Source organism: Dipodomys merriami, unplaced genomic scaffold (genome assembly GCF_024711535.1).
Source record: "Dipodomys merriami isolate MVZ:Mamm:240054 unplaced genomic scaffold, mDipMer1.0.p SCAF_3, whole genome shotgun sequence".
Lineage (NCBI taxonomy): Eukaryota > Metazoa > Chordata > Mammalia > Rodentia > Heteromyidae > Dipodomys > Dipodomys merriami.
Genome location: NW_027204492.1, coordinates 29,216,981 through 29,238,918, shown reverse-complemented (window position 1 = coordinate 29,238,918; position 21,938 = coordinate 29,216,981). Strand labels below are relative to the sequence as shown.

The following is a 21,938-nucleotide window of genomic DNA, read 5'->3' as shown; positions in this document are numbered from 1 at the left end:
AAGACACTTAATTAAAATTGAGATGTAGCATTACAAAGAAGTGTTTCTTCTATTAGAATTGATAAATGAAATTAGATATTTAAAGGTTGCCAGAAAGTAAATATTACTCAAGGTAACCAATCTACTCATGTAAATTTAGATAAAACAAAATCCCCTCCTTCATATCCATATTATATACTTTTAAAATAATAATAATGGATGCCATTTTATTGAAGTTTTGCTGACGACTCCTTATCGCCTCTGAAAAATGTTTTTTCTAATATTGCTTCATTTTATATTTTTAACTCACTTGTCATTCCCTAGCACCTGTCCTATTTGCCATGCTGGATATAGGCCTATATCCTAAACACCATCACTTTTATGTCTTTTATGGAGCATGATATTTGCCCCAGAATGCTTTCTTTGTTCCATTTCTTTTGAGGGCAAAGACCTAGTCATTCTTGAATGTGCAATTCAAATATGTTACCTTCTAATTAGTTTTCTCCAAACTCCATAGGCAAAATAGTTCCTCATCTGTGTTCTAATAGTATGTGGTATATACTTTCATGCTGATATTACTTACCTTGTCTTCTGTGTTTGTTTGTTTCTTTGTCTAGTCTTTTGGCTAATTTCAGGCAATGAACTGTACTTTACAGTTTTTCATATTATTGTCATCCTTCCCCATGCTGACCTAGTAGGCCTGCTACTGTACCCTTCTAGCAGTCGCTGTGCCCTGATTCCTAGTGTTGCCCTTCTCTTGACATGCTCAGTCTCCCTTTTATCCATTCAAATCCACCTTGTATATTAGTCCACTTCTTCCCTAAGTTTTCACTAATAGAGTGGTAAAATCTTTAACTATTTTGCTTTAGGGAAAAGGGCTGGCTTTTATTAATTTATCGTAAAGTTTCCATGCATTAATTATTGTTCAAAACACACTATCTGTACCATCTCCTATTATGCTTATTTCAACAATATTGTTACAGATTCTTCCCTAATTCTCTCTAATCCCCTCCTAATCCTTTAGTATAATTGCAGTCTTGATTGAATACAGAACCTTTTAAAAGAGGAATATTATAGTTCTTTGACAGAAAAATTAATGATTTTTCCTGAAAAATAACTAAAGCAAAAAGGGTTAGGGGCATGGCTCAAGTGTTAAAGTAAACACTTAAGGCCATGAGTTTAGACCACTAATATTACCATCAAAAGAGAGAGGGGAGGGAAGGAGAGAAAGAGAGACAAAGGAAGGACCGAAGGAAAGGAAGGGAAGAAGAAGAGAAAGAGGAAGAGAGAGAAAGAGAAAGGAAAAGAGGAGAGAAAGAGGAAGGGAGGGAAGGAGAGGGAAAGAGAAAGAAAGAAACAAAAAGAAAGGAAGGAAAGAAAGAAAGAAAGGAAGGAAGGAAGGAAGGAAGGGAAAACAATTACAGGCATGAGCCACTAGAGCTGCCATTGTTCCATTTTTTATTACATATACATAAAATACTTTAACCATATTCACCTTCCTTCACCCTCTCATTCTCTCTTCCTCCCACTAGTACCCATACTTAGAACAGGACCTGTTTTACATTCCTATCATTCATTTTTAAGTGTATATTCATTCAAAGGGGTTCCACGGTGATGTTTCACACATGCATATACAGTACTTTAGGCAGATTAGCCACTCTTCACAAACCTTCCCTTTCCTGACCTCCCCTACCTTATATTATTTTACAGTCCTCAGTGAGTTTCATTTTGTCTTCTTCAGTCACAGATGCATGACAACTATATTAAGAACAGACCCTAAGAGGATAAGATGTCTTACTCATTTTGATATCCCAAATAACCAAGATAGGTTGAGCATCCCTAATCTGAAATCTGAATGCTCTGAAACATTTGAACACCAACATGACACTACAAGAAGAAAATAACATAGCATGAAACCTTTCTTTATGTACAAGATTATTTAAAAATATTGTAGGACTGGAGATGTTAGCTCAACTTGTAGAATAAGTACTTATCATGCACAAAGCTCTTGACTTATTCCCTAACAAAAAATAGATAAAATAATAAAAATCAATAATATATATTTATTATACATATACATATGGTGTTAAAATGGCCCTCATCCTGGTGTCCAACATGGCTTTTTGCTGAATATTTTGGAGATGGAGTCTTATGGACATTTCTTTCCTTGCTGGCTTCAAACCATGATCCTCCAGATCTTGCCCTCCCTGAGTATATAGAAGTACAGATGTCAGCTATGAGCAACCAGCTACAATGTACTAGAAGACAGAAGGTATTTAGATGTGGCCTCAAAATACATTTCCGTTTAATCCCTTACTATATCCCCACAGAACGTTGTCCATACTCATCTCTGTATGCACCCTTCTGTAAATATTGCAAGGCTTAGCTAGCACACCATTTCTTTTCATGGCACATCCTCTAAAACAGTTGAAGAGGCCAGGCATTGGTGGCTCACGCCTGTAATCCTAGCTACTCAGGAGGCTGAGATTTGAGGATTGTGGTTTGAAGCCAGCAAGGCAGGAAAGTCTGTGAGATTCTTAGTTCCAGTTAATCACAGAAAAAGCTGGAAATAGCACTGTGTGGCTTAAGTGGTAGATTGCTAGCATTGAGCAAAAAGAGCTCAGGGACAGTGTCCAGGACCAACATACATGCATGCATACATACATACATACATACATATATAAACTGAAGGATAGGGCTGGGAAGGTGGCTCAGTGGTAGAGCGCTTGCCTTGCATACCTGAGGCCCTGGGTTCGATTCTTCAGCACCACATAAGCAAAAAGAAAAAAGCCAGAAGTGGCATTGTGGCTCAAGTGGTAGAGCGCTAGCCTTGAGCTGAAGAGCTGAGGGACAGCGCTCAGGCCCAGAGTTCAGGCCCCACGACCAGACCCAATAAATAAATAAATAAATAAACTGAAGGATAAATCTGGACAAATTAGCTGATTTACATTCCTGCTTTGTTTCTGATGTTGATAGGTAACTGTCCGTTATTTTAACATCTTTATGCTTCAGTTATGTTCTAATTCCTTCATGTTCATAGCATTAATATCTATTTCGAGGAGTTGCTAAAAAACCGTGGCACCGTGGCACACATTACTCAGGACATTATTTTCTACCTATCTCTTTAACTTCACATAACAAACCCAACTGAAAATGGCTTACCCCATGAGATAGCAGATCTAGAACTAAGGCTTTACTCACTCTGTAACTTCAGTAGCTCAATAGTGTCATCTCTTATATCTTTTTGTTTTGTGATTTGTTCTATTCCCCTGGGCTTTTTTCCCCTCATGGTCCTAAGATGGCTGCTACAGTCTTACAGTCTTAAGTGTCACATGAAGAGAACAATGTTTAAAGGCAGGAAAGGAAAGATCCATAGATCCATTAAGGGTGCTCCCTTCCCTCTCTGCCCCCCCCCACAGTCATGGGGCTTGAATTCAGGGCTTAGGAGCTGTCTCTGAGCTCTTTTGCTCAACACTAGCACTGCTTCATTTGAGCCACAGTGCTACTTCCATTTTTTTAGTGGATAATTGGAGATAAAATCTCACAGGGACTTTTCTGCCCAGGCTGGCTTCGAGCCACAATCCTCAGATCTCAACCTCCTAAATAGCTAGGATTACACAAGTGAGCCATCAGTGCCCAGTGGGTACTCCTTTTTAAGAATGAAGAAATCACTGTGGAAGTTTCCCCTTTTTTCCCACTCCCATAATTTGTTCCTTATGTCTAGTTCATGAAAATTAAACACATGCCTTGTGCCTAACACCAGCCATCACTCCAAGGGCAATGAGCTAATGTTATTTGACATCAGTCATGACTCACCCCTATGCTGATCCTATGTCTTCTAAAGGAACAGATGCTCAGAAAAGAACATAGTAGAGCCCCTGTTAGGGAGGGAATTGGATCTCTTCAGGAATAAGCCTGGTTTGTCTAGGAAAAGAGTTGAAAAGGTGACAAGTAGTCAATGCAAAGAGGAGTCTTCTTTTTGGTGGCTCAAGATTTCGTTAAGGCTCTGTGGTGGTACATGCCTATCACTTCATAACTATTAGGTAGAAGTAGGAAGATTGCAGGTTCAAGACCAACTTGGGCTGCACAGAGCTCCAGGCCAGTTTGGAAGGCTCTTCTTGAAAAAATATATTTCAGTTAGGCATCATACAAACTGATGAGGGTAACAGGTGAGGTGGACAGTGCCTAAAGCCTTTGGCAGGCCAGTTTTACATCTTACTTTTAAACTTTGTTTTTATGTCTACCTAGGTATGCAGTGGAACTGACGAAGACCCTGATGACAAAAATGCACCATTTCGGCAGCGGCCCTTCTGCAAATATAAAGGACATACTGCTGATCTCCTTGATCTTTCATGGTCTAAAGTAAGGCATTATTACTTGAATTATATATAAATTAAATGTACTTTGACTTTGGGATAAAAAGAAATATTTTATTTGTATGATTATCACACTGCTGTTAGGATGTTCACACATCCTTTGTGGAAGTAATCTAAGTTTAACAGAGAGATAGCAGGATGGGTAATGAGCAAAATGTTTATTACCTAACAGCATCTATATAGACCTGTGTGTATATTTGTTACATATCCTCAGCAAAGTGGATATGACTTCAACTACAAAGGCAAGGCTAATCAATGTACTCAAGCCTGTTCTAGAGCTAATATACATTCATAAAATTAATTTCTCATTTAGCAATTCATTTTGTGGTGGTGGTTCTCTTGCTGAGCAGGAGTAAAGGGACTGTGCTCACCATGAGCTTCTTTTGTTCAAAGCTGTCATTCTACCACTTGAGCCACAGCCCCACTTCCAGTTCTTTTTTTCTTTTTTGTAATTTAGTAGAGTTAAGAGTCTCATGGAGGGGCTGGGAAGGTGGCTCAGTGGTAGAGCACTTGCCTTGCATGCATGAGGCCCTGGGTTCGATTCCTCAGCACCACAGAAGCAAAAAGAAAAGGCCGGAAATGGCACTGTGGCTCAAGTGGTAGAGCGCTAGCCTTGAGCTGAAGAGCTGAGGGACAGCACCCAGGCCCAGAGTTCAGGCCCCATGACCGGACCCCCCCCCCAAAAAAAAGAATCTCATGGACTTTCCTACCCAGGCTGGCTTCAAATGGTGATTCTCAGATCTCAGTCTCCTAAGTATCTAAGATTACAGGCATGAGCCACCACCAGTACTCAGCAATCTTGATCTTTTTGCTCAGGATAACTTTGGCTATTCAAAGTCTTTTTTGCTTCCATGTGAATTTTAGGATTGTTTTTTTCATCTCTATAAAGAATAACATTAGCCGGGCGCCGGTGGCTCACGCCTGTAATCCTAGCTACTCAGGAGGCTGAGATCTGAGGATCGCGGTTCAAAGCCAGCCCAGGCAGGAGAGACTGTGAGACTCCTATCTCCAATAAACCACCAGAAAACCGGAAGTGGCGCTATATCTCAAGTGGTAGAGCGCTCGCCTTGAGCTGAAGAGCTGAGGGACAGCGCCCAGGCCCAGAGTTCAAGGCCCAGAGTTCAAGCCCCACGACCGACAAAAAAAAAAAAAAAAAAAAAAAAAAAAGAATAATATTAAAATTTTTGGTTAGAGCTCGACTTTGGTAGCTTTTTCCTGTAATCCTAGTAGCTACTTAGGAGGCTGAGATCTGAGGTTTGCAGTTCAATGCCAGCCTGGCAATAAAGTCCATGAGACTCTTATTTCCAACTAACCTCCAGAATACCAGACGTAGAGCTGTGGCTCAAAGTAGTAGAGTGAAAGGTCTCAGGAACAAAGTTCAAGTCCCATCACTGACAATTTTTGTTGTTGTTGTTTTTGGGGATTATATTGCATGTATAAATTGCTTTTGGTGATATAGCCACTTTCACTGTATTTATTCTGCTGATTCGTGAACATGGGAGGACTTGCCAAGTGTCTTCAATTTCTTTGTCTATTTTTTTTTTCAGTTTTCACTGTGGAGTTTTTTTACTACCTTAAAATTGACTCCTAGGTATTTGTTTTTTGGCAATTGTAGGGTTTGAGCCCAGAGCCTTGCATTTGTTATGCAGATGCTCTACCACTTGAGCCAGACTTCCTGATTTCTTTCTCTGTCTATTCATTGTTGCTGTATACAAAAGCTACTGATTTAGCCAGCCACTGGTGGCTCATACCTGTAATCCTAGCTACTCAGGAGACTGAGATATGAGGATTGCAGTTCAAAGCCAGGCCAGGCAGGAAAGTTCATGAGACTACAGTTAATCTCCAATTAATCACAAAAAAACCTGAAAGTGGCTCAACATGATAGAGCACTAGTCCTGAACAAATAAAAGCCCAGGGGAAGTGCCCAGGCCCTGAGTTCAAGCCCCATGACCGACCAAAAAAGAAATGCTACTAATTTTTGTATACTGATTTTTTCTATCTTGCTACTTTGCTACTCTGTTTATCACAGCAAAGAGTTTTGTTGTTTTCTTTTTGTTTGTTTGTTTTTTTGTCAGTTGTGGGGCCTGAACTCTGGGCCTAGACACTGCCCCTCAGCTCCTCAGCTCAAGGCTAGTGCTCTACCACTTGAGCCACAGTGCCACTTCTGGCTTTTTCTGCTTATGTGGTGCTAAGGAATTGAACCCAGGGCCTTATGCATGCAAGACAAGCACTCTACCACTGAGTCACCTTCTCAGCAAAGAGTTTTTCAGTGACATTTGTAGACTCTTTTACATACAAGATCATATCATGTATAATTAAAGAATAATTTGATTTCTTTTCTATTTGAATCCCTTTACTTTCTTTGTAATGGCAAAACTATTTTTTTTACCTGAAGGACTTCAACTAATTGGATGAGGCCCACTCATATCATTAGATGATTTTCCTTTACTTTAATGAAACTAATATTAGATATTAGCTATATCTTCAAAATTCCTTCACAATATCAACTAGATGAGTGTTTAATTAGCTAGCTGGGTACTATAGCCTTAGCCACATCAACACATAAAATTAACCATCAAAATCACCTTCCTATTAGTATTAATATCTTTCCTATCTCTTAACCTTTGTCTGGCCTCTGATCATTTGATGCTATCAGTCTTCCTTGAAATGTTCTTCTTAGTTTTAAAACATTGTATTTTCTTTATTTCCTTTTTGTCTACCTGACCACTTCCTTTTTTTTCATATATGGAAGAAATAGAAAAAAATAACATCACTAGTTGCCTGTAATCTTAACTACTCAGGAGGCTAAGACCTCAAGGTCTTAGTTCAAAGCAACACAGGCAGAAAAAGCTGAGAGACCCCCATCTCCAAAATAAGCAGCAAATCGCTGGGCTCAAGGTGTGACAGAAGCGGTGGAGTGCCAGCCAAAAAAATAAGCTGAGCAAGTGCAAGACCCTAAGTTAAAACCCCAGTTCCAGTGAGAGGGTGGGAAATTACTGAGAACCTAAGCTTATACACCTACCCTACTGTATATCAAATACTTTGCATTCACTCAAAGAATATGTATTGGCTGGGCGCTGGTGGCTCACACATGTAATCCTAACTACTCAGGAGACTGAGATCTGAGGATCGTGGTTCAAAGCCAGCCTGGTCAGGAAAGTCCATAAGACTCTTACCTCCTCTTACCTCCAATAAACCATTAGAAAACTGGAAGCAGCACTGTGGCTCAAGCAGTAGAGCACTTGCTTTGAGCTGAAGAGCTGAGGGACAGCGCCCAGGCCCAGACTTCAAGCCCCACAACCGACCAAAAAAAAAAAAAAAAAGAATATGTATTGTTTGCTTTACTACCTATTTAAAAATATGAACTCTGGAACCAGACACTCAAAGTTCATATACTACCTACTTTGCATCTTATAGTTGTGGAACCTTGGGCACATTCTTTTATTTTACTGTGCCTCATCAGGGAAATAGACATGATAAAAAAAAATAGCTTCCAATTGTAACCCCTCTGTACAGTATTTTCACAATAAAAAATTGATAAATGAAAAAAAATAGCTTCCTAGCAGGGAGCTGGTGGCTCATACCTGTAATCCTAACTACATAACAGACTGAGATCTGAGGATCATGGTTGAGATCTGAGAATCATGGTTCAAAGCAAGTCCTGGCAGGAAAGTCCATGAGACTCTTACCTCCAATAAACTACGCCCAAAAAGCCAGAAGTGGAGCTGTGGCTCAAGTGGTAGAGTACTGACGTTGAGCAAAAAAAGCTCAAGGACAAGCACGCAGACCCTGAATTCAAGCCCCAGTACAAGCAAAAAAAAAAAAAAAAAACTTCCTCAGAGTTATTGGACAAGGTGAATTGTTCTAGTTAACACATGGCATTTGCCTAGAACACAATAAATGCTTAAATAATATTACCCATTCATATGCAATTTAGGTAGCAATTTAGACACTGAGGAAACAGGGAAAAGTGAACTTAGTTTACATATGATCTCTGTTTTTTCCTCAAAAACCAGATGAGGGCAGTGATGTTTCTTGATCAGGTTGTAAAGATAGTGAGGTTTGTGCAGGTTAAGTAAGGGACATGCCTAAAGGCATGCAGCTTAAGGAATGGGGGAGCGGAGACCCAAAAGAAGTATTACTTTCTAGCCCATTACTGTGACATAGCAGCAGATCACCACTCAGAAGCAGGATTACAAAAATAACATGTTTTGGACACATTACAAGAATTTTAAAAATCATAAAATCCTTATAAACTTCCTTTCCTGTCATTCATTCCAAATCTCTTGGGAAGTAGAGGAAATAAGTTTTAAAATCTTGCAGGCTACCTACTTGCTGCATTTCTAAGGATTGGTGCCAAGTTGTAACTTGAGTCTGCTTGTTCCCTGATGATAGGAATGCTAGTCTATCGAGAGATAAGTATAGAAACCAGGAGTAAATCATTGGGAAATATTAATGGTACTTCTTCAGAGTCATGCCTACTGAAACTAATCTTTTAAAATCCTTCTTTTCTACTTAGTATAATAATAATAATAATGGGCCTTGTAATTTATATACCTTTTCATTTTATTTTTCTAATAATTTTCTGTATTTTTAATAGTTCTACTCTGTGACTCACTGGAAATTAACAACAAAAACAGTTCTTTACCAAAATTGGTTTGAGAACCAGGAGTGTAAATGAGTTAAATAGGAATTTGTCCCATACAGAAATGGCCCCCAAGAGCTCGTCAGTTCTCCAGTTCCGTACCCTCAGCAATGGAAAGAAACAAACTTTCTACTGTTCTGGCCCCACATAGAGAGAGCCTTTTTCCTTTCTACATTAAAAAAGAGATTCATCTTTTTAAAAATTTATTATTATTTGGTCAGTCATGAGGCTTGAACTCAGGGCCTGGATGCTGTCCTTGAGTTCTTTTGCACAAAGCTAGTACTCTACAACTTTGAGCTACAGCACCATTTCTGGTTTTCTGGTGATTGATTGCAGATAAGAGTCCCCTAGACTTTCCGACCAGGCTGCTTCAAACTGCAATCTCACCTTCTTGAGTAGCTAGGATTACAAACATGGGGTATCAGTGCCAGGCCTTGATTTTTGTATTGTCATTATAAAGGTAATGTATACAGAGATTAGTTACATAACTCAGGTAAAGTGTACCTTTCTTTTTTAATAGTGTCATGTTTTCCCTTGCTCTCTCCCAGTTTTTCCCTCCCATCCACACCCACAAGTTGTAAAGTTCATTTTCAATATTATGTCCAGTAGATAACATTGACACATTTGGCCACCCACCTCTGTGCCTCCCCTTATACTCCTAAAGACCTATAAACAAACATACAGAGCAAAAAGGAAAGAAAACAAACATAGCAAAAAGAAAAAAAAAGCCTCTTTCATTTTCTGGAATTTACTTGGATAAATAGCATTTTGTATAATCAGGAATTCATTTTTTTTCTGTCAGTCGTAGGGGCTGAACTCTGGGCCTGGGCACTGACCCTCAGCTCTTCAACTCAACGCTAGCACCCTACCAATTGAGCCACAGCGCCACTTCCAGCTTTTTCTGCTTATGTGGTGCTGAGGAATCGAACCCAGGGCCTCATGCATTCAAGGCAACCACTCTACCACTGAGCCACCTTCCTAGCCCCCTAAGGCCATCTTGACAACTGAAATGTTGACCTGTTTCACTGAATTCCTATTTAATCCTTTTTGTAAACTTTCTTTCTTTTTTTTGTTTTTTTGTTTTTTGTGTTTTGTTTTTTGTTTTTTGTTTGTTTTTTTTTTTGCCCATCCTAGGGCTTGAACTCAAAGTCAGGAACTATGCTTGGGCAACTTGAGCTCCACTTCCAGCTTTTTGGTGGTTAGTTGGGGATTAAAGTCTCATTGACTTTCCTGTCTGGAATGGCTTTAAACTCATTTTAAACTCATGGCAGCAAACTCATTTTTTTCTAAGCGTCACCTGTGTATATTGCTAGATCTTGTTTACAACAAGATTGTAAGCTCCTTGACAGTGAGGACCAGATTTGTTTTCTATGTGTATCACAAGCTGTGTTAATATCAGGTTTGCCATTTGCAAACTTGCTTATGACAGGTAACAATTGTTAATTCTTAGAATAATATCCTTGCACTGAAGGTGATCTTTCATTTATAGATGAGCAGACTGGGCAGTGTGACCTAATATTACAACACAAGTTATGAATAGAACTTGGATTTGATTTGAGTGTTATTTTTGTGATTCCAGATATCAGTGCTTAGTTTAAGAAATTGATTCATTTGTTCAGTAACAATTTACTGAGCACTAAAACCTCTTGATAGGAATCAATACATGTCGCACCTTCGATTAATATTTTAGGGATGTAAGTGGGCACCAGTGACTCATGCCTGTAATCCTAGCAACTCAGAAGGCTGAAATCTGAGGATCATGATTTGTAGCCAGCCCTGGCAGGAAAGTCTTTAGACTCTTACCTCCAGTTAACCACCAGAAAACCAGATGTGGAGCTGTGGCTCAAAGTGGTACAGTGCTAGCCTTGAAAGAGAAAGCTCAGGGACAGCACCCAGGCCCTGAGTTCAAGCCCCAAGACAGACAAATTATATATATTAGGGATGTCTTCATATCTCTTTCGTATGACTATAGCAAAAACTGAATAAAACCAGTTATCTTGTTGGGTTTTATTTTTTTATTGTGAAAATACTGTACAGAGGAGTTAACAATTACATGGGCAAGATAATGAGTACATTTCTTATCAAGGATTGTAGCCTCCTCCTTTGTTTCCCCTTCCCATCACCCCCCCACACCCCTTGTTGGGGTTTGTTTGAGTTTGGTACTAGGAATTGAATCCAGGACCTTGCACATGCTGAGCATATAGTTCACCACTGAACTCTATCCTTAGCTTTGAATAAAGCCAGTTTTAATGATTAATGGTCCATATGGTTCTTTTTAAATGTTTTTATTAGTGTATATTAGTTGTGCAAGAAGGGGTGCATAATTCACCCTCTGTCTCTCCCCTTGATCTCCCCTTTCCCTTCTTAAAACAATTTCAACATTCTATTTTCATACATTCTGTTTTCACGCTTTGATCATATTGACCCTCCCTATCTGCCCTCCTCACTCCCCTGAGGATCCACCCTTTAACAGAGTCAGTTTCTCAAGACTCTTTTTTCAGCAAAGGGATTTCACCATGGTAATTCACATCTTGCATATAGCAAGATTAAACTCATCTATTTCACTCTCTTTCCTAGTCCCCTCACCTCCCTATTGTTCAGTAGCTTTAGGTGAAGTTCCTTATGCTATCCTCATACATAAGCATAATGTATTTTGATATTATTTATATGGTTATTAACTAGTAGGAAATTATAATACAAACTATAGCTATACCTAAAACTTTTCTAGAAGTTAAGTAGATCTTGAAAGTAAAGGTAATTATTAAGTTCGTTTTCAACATAACGACTTCTACATCTCATTCTTGCAATGGGTCCACCTGTTAGTGTTTTTTATAACAGCATTTACATCTCAATACCAGACCAATGTTTGCAGTTAGTCTTTTTATAAAGATTGAAGATTCTTAATTACTTATAGCAACTGACAAAGCATCTTGGTATTTCTTCTAAGTATCTGTTCTGCTTAAGGACTAAACTTAGCAGTGTTATGATTGGAGTCTGGCTCAAAAGCCAGACTACCTGTGCTTGAATCCCAGCTCTTAACACTGACAAGCTGTATAGTCTTAGGTAAGTTATTCAATTGCTTCACTGCTTTATTTGTCAAAGTGGATAATAATATGCCTACCTCACAGAGTTGCTGTATAGTCCTAAGAACAGTGTTTACCCAGTGGTGTGTCCTGAAATAATGTGATTATTACCTTGATTTGTTTAGCACCATTAGGCATATCAAAAATACCAGCATCCCCTTTGAGTTTTCTCCTTCAATGTGATTTACAACTCTCCCTCTTAAATACATTATGTTTAGAAGCCACTGAGCCTTTGCCAGGTGAAAGCTTATGGGTGATAAGTTGATCACAATGCCTAAATCAGTTACACTAATTTTTCCAGCTTTGAAAGTTCTATGATCTGTTGTGAGAGATTTGACAATTTCTGTTCTGTAATTTTCTTGCCTAGGCTGTGACAAACTCACAGTAACACTACATTTCTTACATTTCTATGCTTCATTATAGAATAATTTTTCAAGGCATTTTATGTGACAGTTAAAATCCATGTGAGTTAAAGTTCACTAGTGTTATCAGTGTATGAAATACCTGAACTGAAATGACAAACAACTTGAACACACACCTTACATTCAGAGCTAAGTTTCAGAATGTGTACACTCTAGCAGCTAAGGTACACTTTAGTCCTCTGCTGACACCTCTGGCACATTTCTTGTCATAGATGATAATATTTGTAGTAATTTAAGGACAGGGAGTATGAAAAGCTCTTACAGTCAATGAATTATGGTATTCAGCTGTTTGAAAAAAAAGAGACTTTCCAAGTGAATTGGCTAGTCTTTTGTTCTTTCTGCATATAACAATAACAACACTGTTGAGGTTTGTAAAACTATAAACTTCACTTTTATTGTATGTATTTTTTCATATGGTAATAAGTAATCAGTATCATTTTCTCCATAGAATTACTTTCTGCTTTCTTCTTCGATGGATAAAACAGTCAGATTATGGCACATTTCTAGAAGAGAATGCCTTTGCTGTTTCCAACACATAGATTTTGTCACTGCCATAGCTTTTCATCCAAGAGTAAGTAATTATTTATACACTTGTCATACTAAAAGGAAGACAAAGGAGCTTGGTTTCTCCAGGGGTCAGTTGGACTACAGGAAAAAAATATTAATAGCCACATAGTTAAGATCAACCTATGTTACTGTCGGATTTCATGTTAAACTTGGAGAAGAAATAATTTCTTATACAACAGAGAATACTCTATAATAAGTCATCCCAAGGATGTGTATGGTATAACTGAAGTATCCTATTAAAGAGAGATAAAGGAATAAGAGGAAAACAGCAGTGTGTCATAGTAGCACACACTAATCCCAAGAAGACTGAGACAAGATCATGGGGTTTGAGGCCAGACTTGGCTACATAAAAAGACACTGTCTCAAAAAAAGACTCATGCCTATAGTGCTAGCTACTCAGGAGGCTGAGGTCTGAAGTTTGGAGCTAGCCCAGGAAAGAAAAATCACTAGCCCATTAAAATAAGTAGAGGACTGGAGCTGACCCTAAGCTGAATTCACCTCCACTCTTCCCCTCCTTTCTTCCCAATCACATACTCTTCTCTATTTAATGCCCATTGTCTTGTAAATGCAACATTACAATCTTATTCCCATTTCTTCCTGTTTTCCTTGAAGTTAGAAGACAACATTGTTCCCCCTGAGTATAGTTTCTTCCCTATGCAATGTTCTAATATAGAAAGTAATAATTCTAAACCCATAGAAGATTTGGTTAAGAACTTCTAAAAATTAAAAATGTCTGGTTTAGGGGCTGGGAAGGTGGCTCAGTCATAGAGTGCTTGCCTTGCATGCATGAGGCCCTGGGTTCGATTCCTCAGCACCACATAAGCAGAAAAAGCCAGAAGTGGAGCTGTGACTCAAGTGGTAGTGTGCTTGCCTTGAGCTGAAGAGCTGAGGGACAGCACCCAGGCCCCATGACTGACCAAAAAAAATATGTCTGGTTTAAGGTGTCTCTTCAGTCATTCAGTAAGGTTCCCATATATATATCGTGGGGCCTGACAAATACAATTTTAGCATTTCCAATAGATAATGTATTTGCCCTGATGTGATAAAATAAAATCTTTCTCTCCTGCCATTTTTTAGGATGACAGGTATTTTCTAAGTGGGTCATTGGATGGAAAGCTCCGCCTTTGGAACATACCTGACAAGAAAGTAGCTCTGTGGAATGAAGTAGATGGCCAGACAAAATTGATCACAGCTGCAAATTTCTGTCAGAATGGCAAATATGCAGTAATTGGGACCTATGATGGTAGATGTATCTTCTATGACACAGAGGTAAATGATTATCTTGAATATTAATAGAATAATTTTGCAGTTTGGACAAGTTGTTTATCTCCTGTGGTTTTTTTAACTGCCTTATAGTTAAATTAGGGAAAACGATATACCTAGCTGAAAACTTGATTAGATAATCTGGAATATTTCTCTTCTGATATTTTTATGATTTTATTTTAGCATTTGAAATACCATACACAAATACATGTCCGATCTACTAGAGGGCGCAACAAGGTTGGAAGAAAAATTACTGGCATAGAACCTTTACCTGGAGAAAATAAGGTACTTACGTTATTCAAACCATCTCTCTCCACATTCTGTATAGATTTTTCAAGGTTAGTTTAAATATTGGAACAAAGAATATATTCTCTTTTTATAGAGTGCTGTCTTTCCTAGTCTTCACATTTATTGGCTTTGTATGTGTGTAACATCTTTGCTTGATTATCATTTAATTTAGATGAAACATTAATATTTTAACTTTTCCTTTGTACTTTCAGATATTGGTAACCTCAAATGACTCCAGAATCAGACTGTATGACCTCAGAGACTTGTCACTGTCCATGAAGTATAAGGGTTATGTTAATAGCAGCAGCCAGATCAAAGCAAGTTTCAGGTAAATTGGCATTGAGAAATTCCCAAAAGAAAACACTCTTAAACTTCTTCTGTTTTCCCATTAATCTATGTCTTATGTTTATATAGGGTATAACTGAGATCTCATGGTATTATCATACAATACTTACCTTGTCTACCTATATGATGGATAACAGTGAAAATTATCTCTACTGCCAGATGAAAAAAGCAAAACCTACAAAATTAAGTGTTGGCCTGAAGTCACAGTTGCAAAACTAGGTTTAGAAGACTCAACTTCATTATTTTTGCTTTTGTACCTTTTTTTTTTTTTGGTGCCAGTCCTGGGGCCTAAACTCAGGGCCTGGATGCTGTCCCTGAATTTTTGTGAGTAAAGCTAACCCTCTACTACTTGAGCATCAACTCCATTTCCAGCTTTTTAATGGTTAATTGGAGATAAGAGTCTCACAGACTTCCTGCCTGGGCTGGCTTTCAACCATCCTCAGATCTAGTCTCCTGAGTAGCTAGGATTACAGGTGTGAGCCAAAACACCCAGCTTTTGGTACTTTTATATAAGCTTTTAAGAGGGGGCTTGCCCACTTTTGTGTTGTTGTGGCTGTTGCTGCTGTTGTTGTTGTTGTTTAGGTCTAGAAGCCAGCAAAGCATTTTATCAGCCTAAAGCAAAAATGCTCTATCTTTACAATTGTACTTGTCATCATTATTTGAACATTTAATTGGGGATTTATAGGCTCTTTTGGAGTAGGATTGCTTGCCTGCTTGCATCTTTTGCTTATTATTCCTGTCTCAGCTCTTTTCTTAGTTCTTTTTTTCCTCCTTCAGTTACCTAATAATTCAATTGGTAAACTACTTCTCTGACCCCTTAAGTTATTGTTTCTTCTACTGTGAGTTAGCATCACAGTAAGGAGAGCCTTGATGAAAATGAAAATGCTGCGGGGCTGGATGTGGTTCAGTGGCAGAGCATGCTTGCCAACATGCATGAGATGCTGGGTTCTATCCCTACCCTCAATACATAAATAATGTATCCACACAATTACCCTGGTTGTCCCAAGAGACAGTACAGTCAGTATAACAAAGCTGGAATGACTACAGAAGCATGGCCCTACTCGTCAGATCTTAATGACGTTTAGTTTAATTTTCAACATGCCCTCCCTCAGGTGTTGTTTTAGGAGAGAAGGTTGTGTATGTGTTAACAAGCCAGTCCAGTGTTGTTTGAGGAGAGGAGAGGAGAGGAGAAGAAGGGGAGGGGGGGAGGGAAGGCGGGAGGGAGAGAGAGGGAGAGAGAGGGAGAGAGAGAGAGAGAGAGGGAGAGAGATTGAGAGTGTACAAGCCAATGCATTTTTTTTTTCAGTCATGGGGCTTGAACTCAGTGCTTGGATATTGTCCCTAAGCTTGTGTGCTCAAGGCTAGTACTCTTCCACTTGAGCCACACCTCCATTTCTGGCTTTTTGCCAGTTCATTAGAGATAAGAGTCTCACAGACATTTCCTGCCTGAGCTGGTTCAGATCTCAGCTCTGAGATCTCAGCTGAGCTCATCCCTCAGATTTCCATCTCCTGAGTAGCTAGAATTATAACTGTGAGCCACCGGTGCCCAGCTTGTTTTAGGAATTTTGGATTAGGATGCACCTTTACAAGGAAACCTAAAAATGCTTTTCTTCTTTTTATCTGTCTTTTCCAAATGTAGCCATGATTTCACTTACCTCGTTAGCGGTTCAGAAGATAAATATGTTTATATCTGGAGTACTTACCATGACTTAAGCAAGTTTACTTCAGTCAGAAGAGATCGAAATGACTTCTGGGAAGGTATTAAAGGTAAGTGCCTACTTAATATGTATCTTATAAGTGAAAAAAGTGGAATTCTAATACAATCAATTTGTATAGGCATTATTTTGAAGGAAGTTTGATGATTATAATTAACTTTGCTTTATATTTGGATTAACTATACCAATGAAGAATTTACCCTGGCCTAAGATTGGAGTAGTCATGCAATCATATAACCCTTTTTTACTTTCTTTTTATTTTTTACTTTCTACTTTTATTGGTGTATTGTACTATTAAATGGTCTATTATGACATTTTCATGATAAATGGATACAATGTACTCTAATTATATTCACCCCTACATTGCTCTGTTTTGTCTCCTCTTCCTTTTCCTTCAACCTCTCACATACTACTCCCTCTATTTTTATAACCTTGCTTTTGGCTTTAGCTTGTTTTCTCCCTACTAACTTCCACACATGAAAGAAAACATGTGATACTTATCTTTGTAAAAACTGGCTTATTTCACTTACCATAATGATCTCCAGTTCTACCCACTTTTCAGCAAATGACAATTTCATTCCTCTTTATGACTTAATAATATTCCATTCTGTATATATGACCCATTTTTGTTTACCCATTCATCCTTTGATGGACTGATCCTGTAATTTGTAATTTGGCTATTATGAATATTACCGTGATAAATATAGGTGGGCAGTTATCACTATAATAAGTTGAATTTAATTCTTTTGGGTTATATACATAGAAGTGATACAACAAAATCATATAGGAATTCTAATTTTAATCTTTTATGGTATCTTCATATGGATTTTAATAATGGCTGGAACCCATTTCGATTCCTGCCACCACTGAATAAGAGTGCCACCCCCACCCCATCCTTGCCAACATTTTTTCTTATTTATTTTCTTGTTGATAGTCATTTTGACCTGGTTAAGGTATAGTCTCCATGTAGTTCCACTCTGTACTTCCCTAATGGCTTAAGGACGTTGAATATGTTTTTCATTTGTTTATTGGCCATTTGTACTTCTTTTGAAAACTGTTTTCTTCATTTGCTAAATCACTGATTAGATGTTTGTTGGTGGTGGTGGTCCTAGGGCTTGAATTCAGTGTCAAGGCGCTGTTCCTGAGCCCTTTTGCTCAAGGCTAGCAGTTTGAGCCACAGCGCTGCTTCCAGTTTTTGAGTAGTTAACTGGAGATAAGATTCTCACAGGGACTTTTCTGCCCGGATTGTCTTCAAACCATAGTCCTCAGATCTCAGCCCCTGAGCATCTAGGATCATAGGCATGAGCCACTGGCACCCCACTTATTTGATGTTTCATTTTTTGTGTTCTTTATATATTATGGATAATCCCCTGTCAAAGATTTTTTTCCAATTCTGTAGACTGTCTCTTCAACTGTGGTTTTTTGCTGTGAGGAAGCTTTTTAATTTGATACAGTTCTATATGTCATGGATTATAGAACCTGTATATGATATTTTTTAAGAAAGTACTTCTGGGTTTTAAGGTTGTCTTAGTTACTTCTGTTGGCTTATGCATATTTTTGGTAGTTTTAAAGTATATTTTATATATTATCCTTTTTGTCTTGATAATATCAAACTTATCACCTATCATGAAATAATTTTTCACCAGCACATAATGCAGTTGTTACATCAGCCATCTTTGCTCCAAACCCAAGTTTGATGTTGTCTTTGGATATGCAGTCTGAAAAATCAGAAGGAAATGATAAAAGTGAAGATGCTGAAATTTTGGAGACTACATCCACTGGTAGGTACCTGTATTTTATTTGTCCTTTTTTTTGTCTTTAGAGAAATGCAAACAAGACATACAAAACTTACTATGCGTCTTTTGTACTAGACAGTAATCTCTAGGAGGACAAAGGCTTTACATGGCATGGCACTGGAGTTTCAACTCTGTGTCTCATTTATTTTACAGTAGTGTCTAGAACAGTCATTGCCTATATATAGTGGGTGCTTTCATAAACACTTGTTGGCTGATTAAATTCAGATGAAAGCAAGGTTCTTTTCTACTTCCCACAAATTTGCAGCTTCCCAAGATACTTTGCTAGTAACTAGGCCTATAATTTCTTGCCCTCTGTCATATGATTTCACAACGAGTAGTAAGTCTAACTAGAAAATTAGAAAGTAAACCCAAGCACCAGAGGCTCACATCTATAATACTAGCTCCCTAAGAGGCTGAGTGAGACCTGGAGGATCACAATTTGAGGCCAGCCTGCATAGAAAAGTCTAGGAGACTCTACTTCCAGTTAATTCACAAAAGAACTGGGCAGGAAATGTGGCTCAATGGTAGAACACCAGTCATGACCAAGCAATTTTGAGGCCCTGGGTATTATGCCAATTTAGCAAGCTATATGTTGACTCCCACTGCTTTAGATATATGCCCCAGAGTGATATAACAGGGTCACATTGTTCTACTAAGGATAAACTCTTAAACTCAGGGTGTGGGATTATAAAACACATCCAATTACCCTCTTTTCTTTACCGCGGACATGTTAGGCAGTTTGATCCTGTTTTCCACCTAGGTAAAATGGTGGTGGTAATCTATTTCCAGCATTATAGGTAACCTATGCAAAGTGCATAGCAGAGCACCTGGCACCTAACCAACGTTATCATTATCAGCCTTCATTATAATTGACTCTTACAAAGAATTTCACACATGACATTTTTTTTCTTCTCCCACATCCAAACCTCCTTGTTACTGCTCCTACTGCACAGCATGACTTTAAGATATACCAGAAGCGTGGTAAGGAATGTTCAAGGCTAAGAATATATTTTTAGCATATCTAAATGAAACCATTTTACTTGACTCATACTGTACCCAACTTGGCAACTCGTTTAGATTATCTTCCTTATGAATAGGTGTTTCCTACGTTTATAGTTTTTACCTATGTGTATCTGAGTCAGTTAACACAGAATGTTGATGTGTTACATGATGTGTTACACAAGTTACAGATGTAAGAGGCAAGCATTTTTTTGCTATTCACTGTAACTACATAGATCTCCAATATATACCCTAAGGGTACATGGCGGTTTCAATGTGTCTGTGATACAGTAAGCAAAGCCTTTCTGCCAACTTCATTAGCAACAGAGTTGCCCAGCTGATTCCATTCACCCAGAATTCCAGTCCCACAGGTGAATAAAATGGTAGCCTGTTGCAATGAAATGGAAATATTAGATGACTTAAAGACCTAGGCTACCCAGAAGTAAATCCAAGCATCCAGCTCCAAGGACCTGTGATATCTTCAAGGCAAGAAACAGTTAACTAAGATAAGTGGAAGTGAACTTCAGCGATAGGTAAGGTACAGGAAGGATGGAAGGGTTCTGGAGCAAGCCAGAAAAGTTAGGAGTAAGGTGATAAGCTTATGGTAATTGTGGCAGCAAGCTGCATATTCCTTTAAAATCAATTAATACCCTTTTTCTATGCTTTTAAGGTATTGGGAAGACAGATAACACAGAAGTTCTTCTCTCTGCTGACTTCACTGGAGCAATCAAAGTGTTTATTAACAAAAGGAAAAATATATCTTAATTTGAAATTACATTTAAAAATAAACATATCAGTAAGTTTCTGTATGTATCAGAACTGAAAAAAAAAGTATGTAGTGTTTCAGGCTAACATCCTTTTTTAACTTTTATTGAAAGTTGTTCAAATATAATATATTTTTGAAAGGCAGTGTTAGTGATCTAGAAAGCCATAGACTAAGACTAGATGAGAATGTGGCTAGATTAACATTGCTGAGCTTTATGCTTTATTTTTTGTTATGTTTGTGTTTTGTTATATAATTATGAACATGCACAAGTTTCTGCATGAAAAGATATTAATATATTAATCACATGTGCGTGCCTTTTGGTTACATGCACTAAATCTAACAAAGTTAAATTATTTTAGTGGCTCTTTTGGCCTCTTACTGGGGGATAGTCTTGTTTCTAGCTTAAACAATTTCTTTTGCACAACAAAATTTCATTTTTAAGAAAAGTGATATCTTTTGACTGTTATTGTTTTGAAAAATGTTATATAGATTTTCAGTAGGTCAATAACCATGTATAAATGGTTTTTATAAATTTCTCAATTTGGGGACAAGATTTTTTTTGTGGTCTAAATTGTGGACTTGAGATTCTTTTCTTTGTAAGTGTATATATACATATAAATATATAATTTTTTTCTTTGCCACACTGGAGCACAATGTTTCTATGTAAAGAATTCTTTTCATTCTTTATCCATGAGCACCAGGCTTTGCTCACTTAAAAAATAAGCCACATTAAGGAGTGAGTCTTCTTTTTTACAATAATGTAAAAATGAACTGTTTACATTTTTTTAAAGCATTGTAGTTTTTAAAAAATTCAGCTGTTTTGTTTTATGTTGTTGAATTTGAAAGCCTTTGTAAATATAAGTATAATGTACCAATGAAATAACATATAGGGCAGTGGAGCCCTGATTATGTTGTTGATGGTTGGCATATGTTCCTGAAAATTAAATATGTATTATTAAAACTTGGTCAGCACCATTTGTTGAATATGAATTATTTTCAGATGACCAGTAAATCAAGGAATGTAAGAAAAACAATTATTTTTAGCAAGCAGAAGACCAGATTTAGACTCCAAAATTATATTAGTATCATGCCTTTAAAACGTTAAAAAAAAAAAGTATTTCTAAGGTGCATACCACTCAGACTTCATCTATATGCTCACATAGATGCTCTTGGAAAATTAGAGGTATTTTTGTTTTGATAAGACTGGGGTTTGAACCCAAGACTTCTAACAATAAGCAAGCACTCTACCACTTGAGACACTCTACCAGCTCTTTTTTGCTTTAATTTTTAGGTAGAGTCTCATATTTTTGCCCAGACCACCATTCTATCTATGTATGATCTCCTATGTAGCTGGGAAGATAGGCATGTGTTACCACACTCAGTTTATTTGGTGAGATGGAGGTTTTGTTTATTGCCCAGGCCTGCCTTGAACCATGATCCTCCCAATCTCTACTCCCAAGTAGCTAGAGTTATAGCAATGAGCCACTGTGCCCATCCTTGATTGTGTTGGTGGGGAGGCCCACAGAATTTCATTTACATCCTAGGCTGGCCTAGAACTTGTAATCCTCCTGCCTCAGTGCTGGGGTTACAAACAGGGATTGTAATTGGGATTACAATCCTCCTGAGTGTTGGGATTACAAGTAGGAACTACCACACCCAGCCCATATGTTCTTTACTTCATTTGTTTTCAGTAT

General features: G+C 38.0%; 1 protein-coding gene across 1 annotated transcript in view; it reads left to right on the top strand.

Annotated features, from left to right (window-relative positions):
* The window catches only part of Wdr44 (WD repeat domain 44), an 87,410-nt gene extending 66,135 nt beyond the window's left edge, over window positions 1–21,275 (top strand). The window contains exons 14-21 of the mRNA XM_070039851.1: window positions 4,228–4,341; window positions 12,954–13,076; window positions 14,150–14,341; window positions 14,519–14,620; window positions 14,836–14,951; window positions 16,608–16,735; window positions 18,330–18,464; window positions 20,149–21,275. Of these exons, the coding sequence (XP_069895952.1) occupies window positions 4,228–4,341; window positions 12,954–13,076; window positions 14,150–14,341; window positions 14,519–14,620; window positions 14,836–14,951; window positions 16,608–16,735; window positions 18,330–18,464; window positions 20,149–20,243 (1,005 nt within the window). The 3' untranslated portion in view covers window positions 20,244–21,275. The remainder of the gene's footprint in view (window positions 1–4,227; window positions 4,342–12,953; window positions 13,077–14,149; window positions 14,342–14,518; window positions 14,621–14,835; window positions 14,952–16,607; window positions 16,736–18,329; window positions 18,465–20,148) is intronic.
* The last annotated feature ends 663 nt before the right edge of the window (window positions 21,276–21,938 follow it).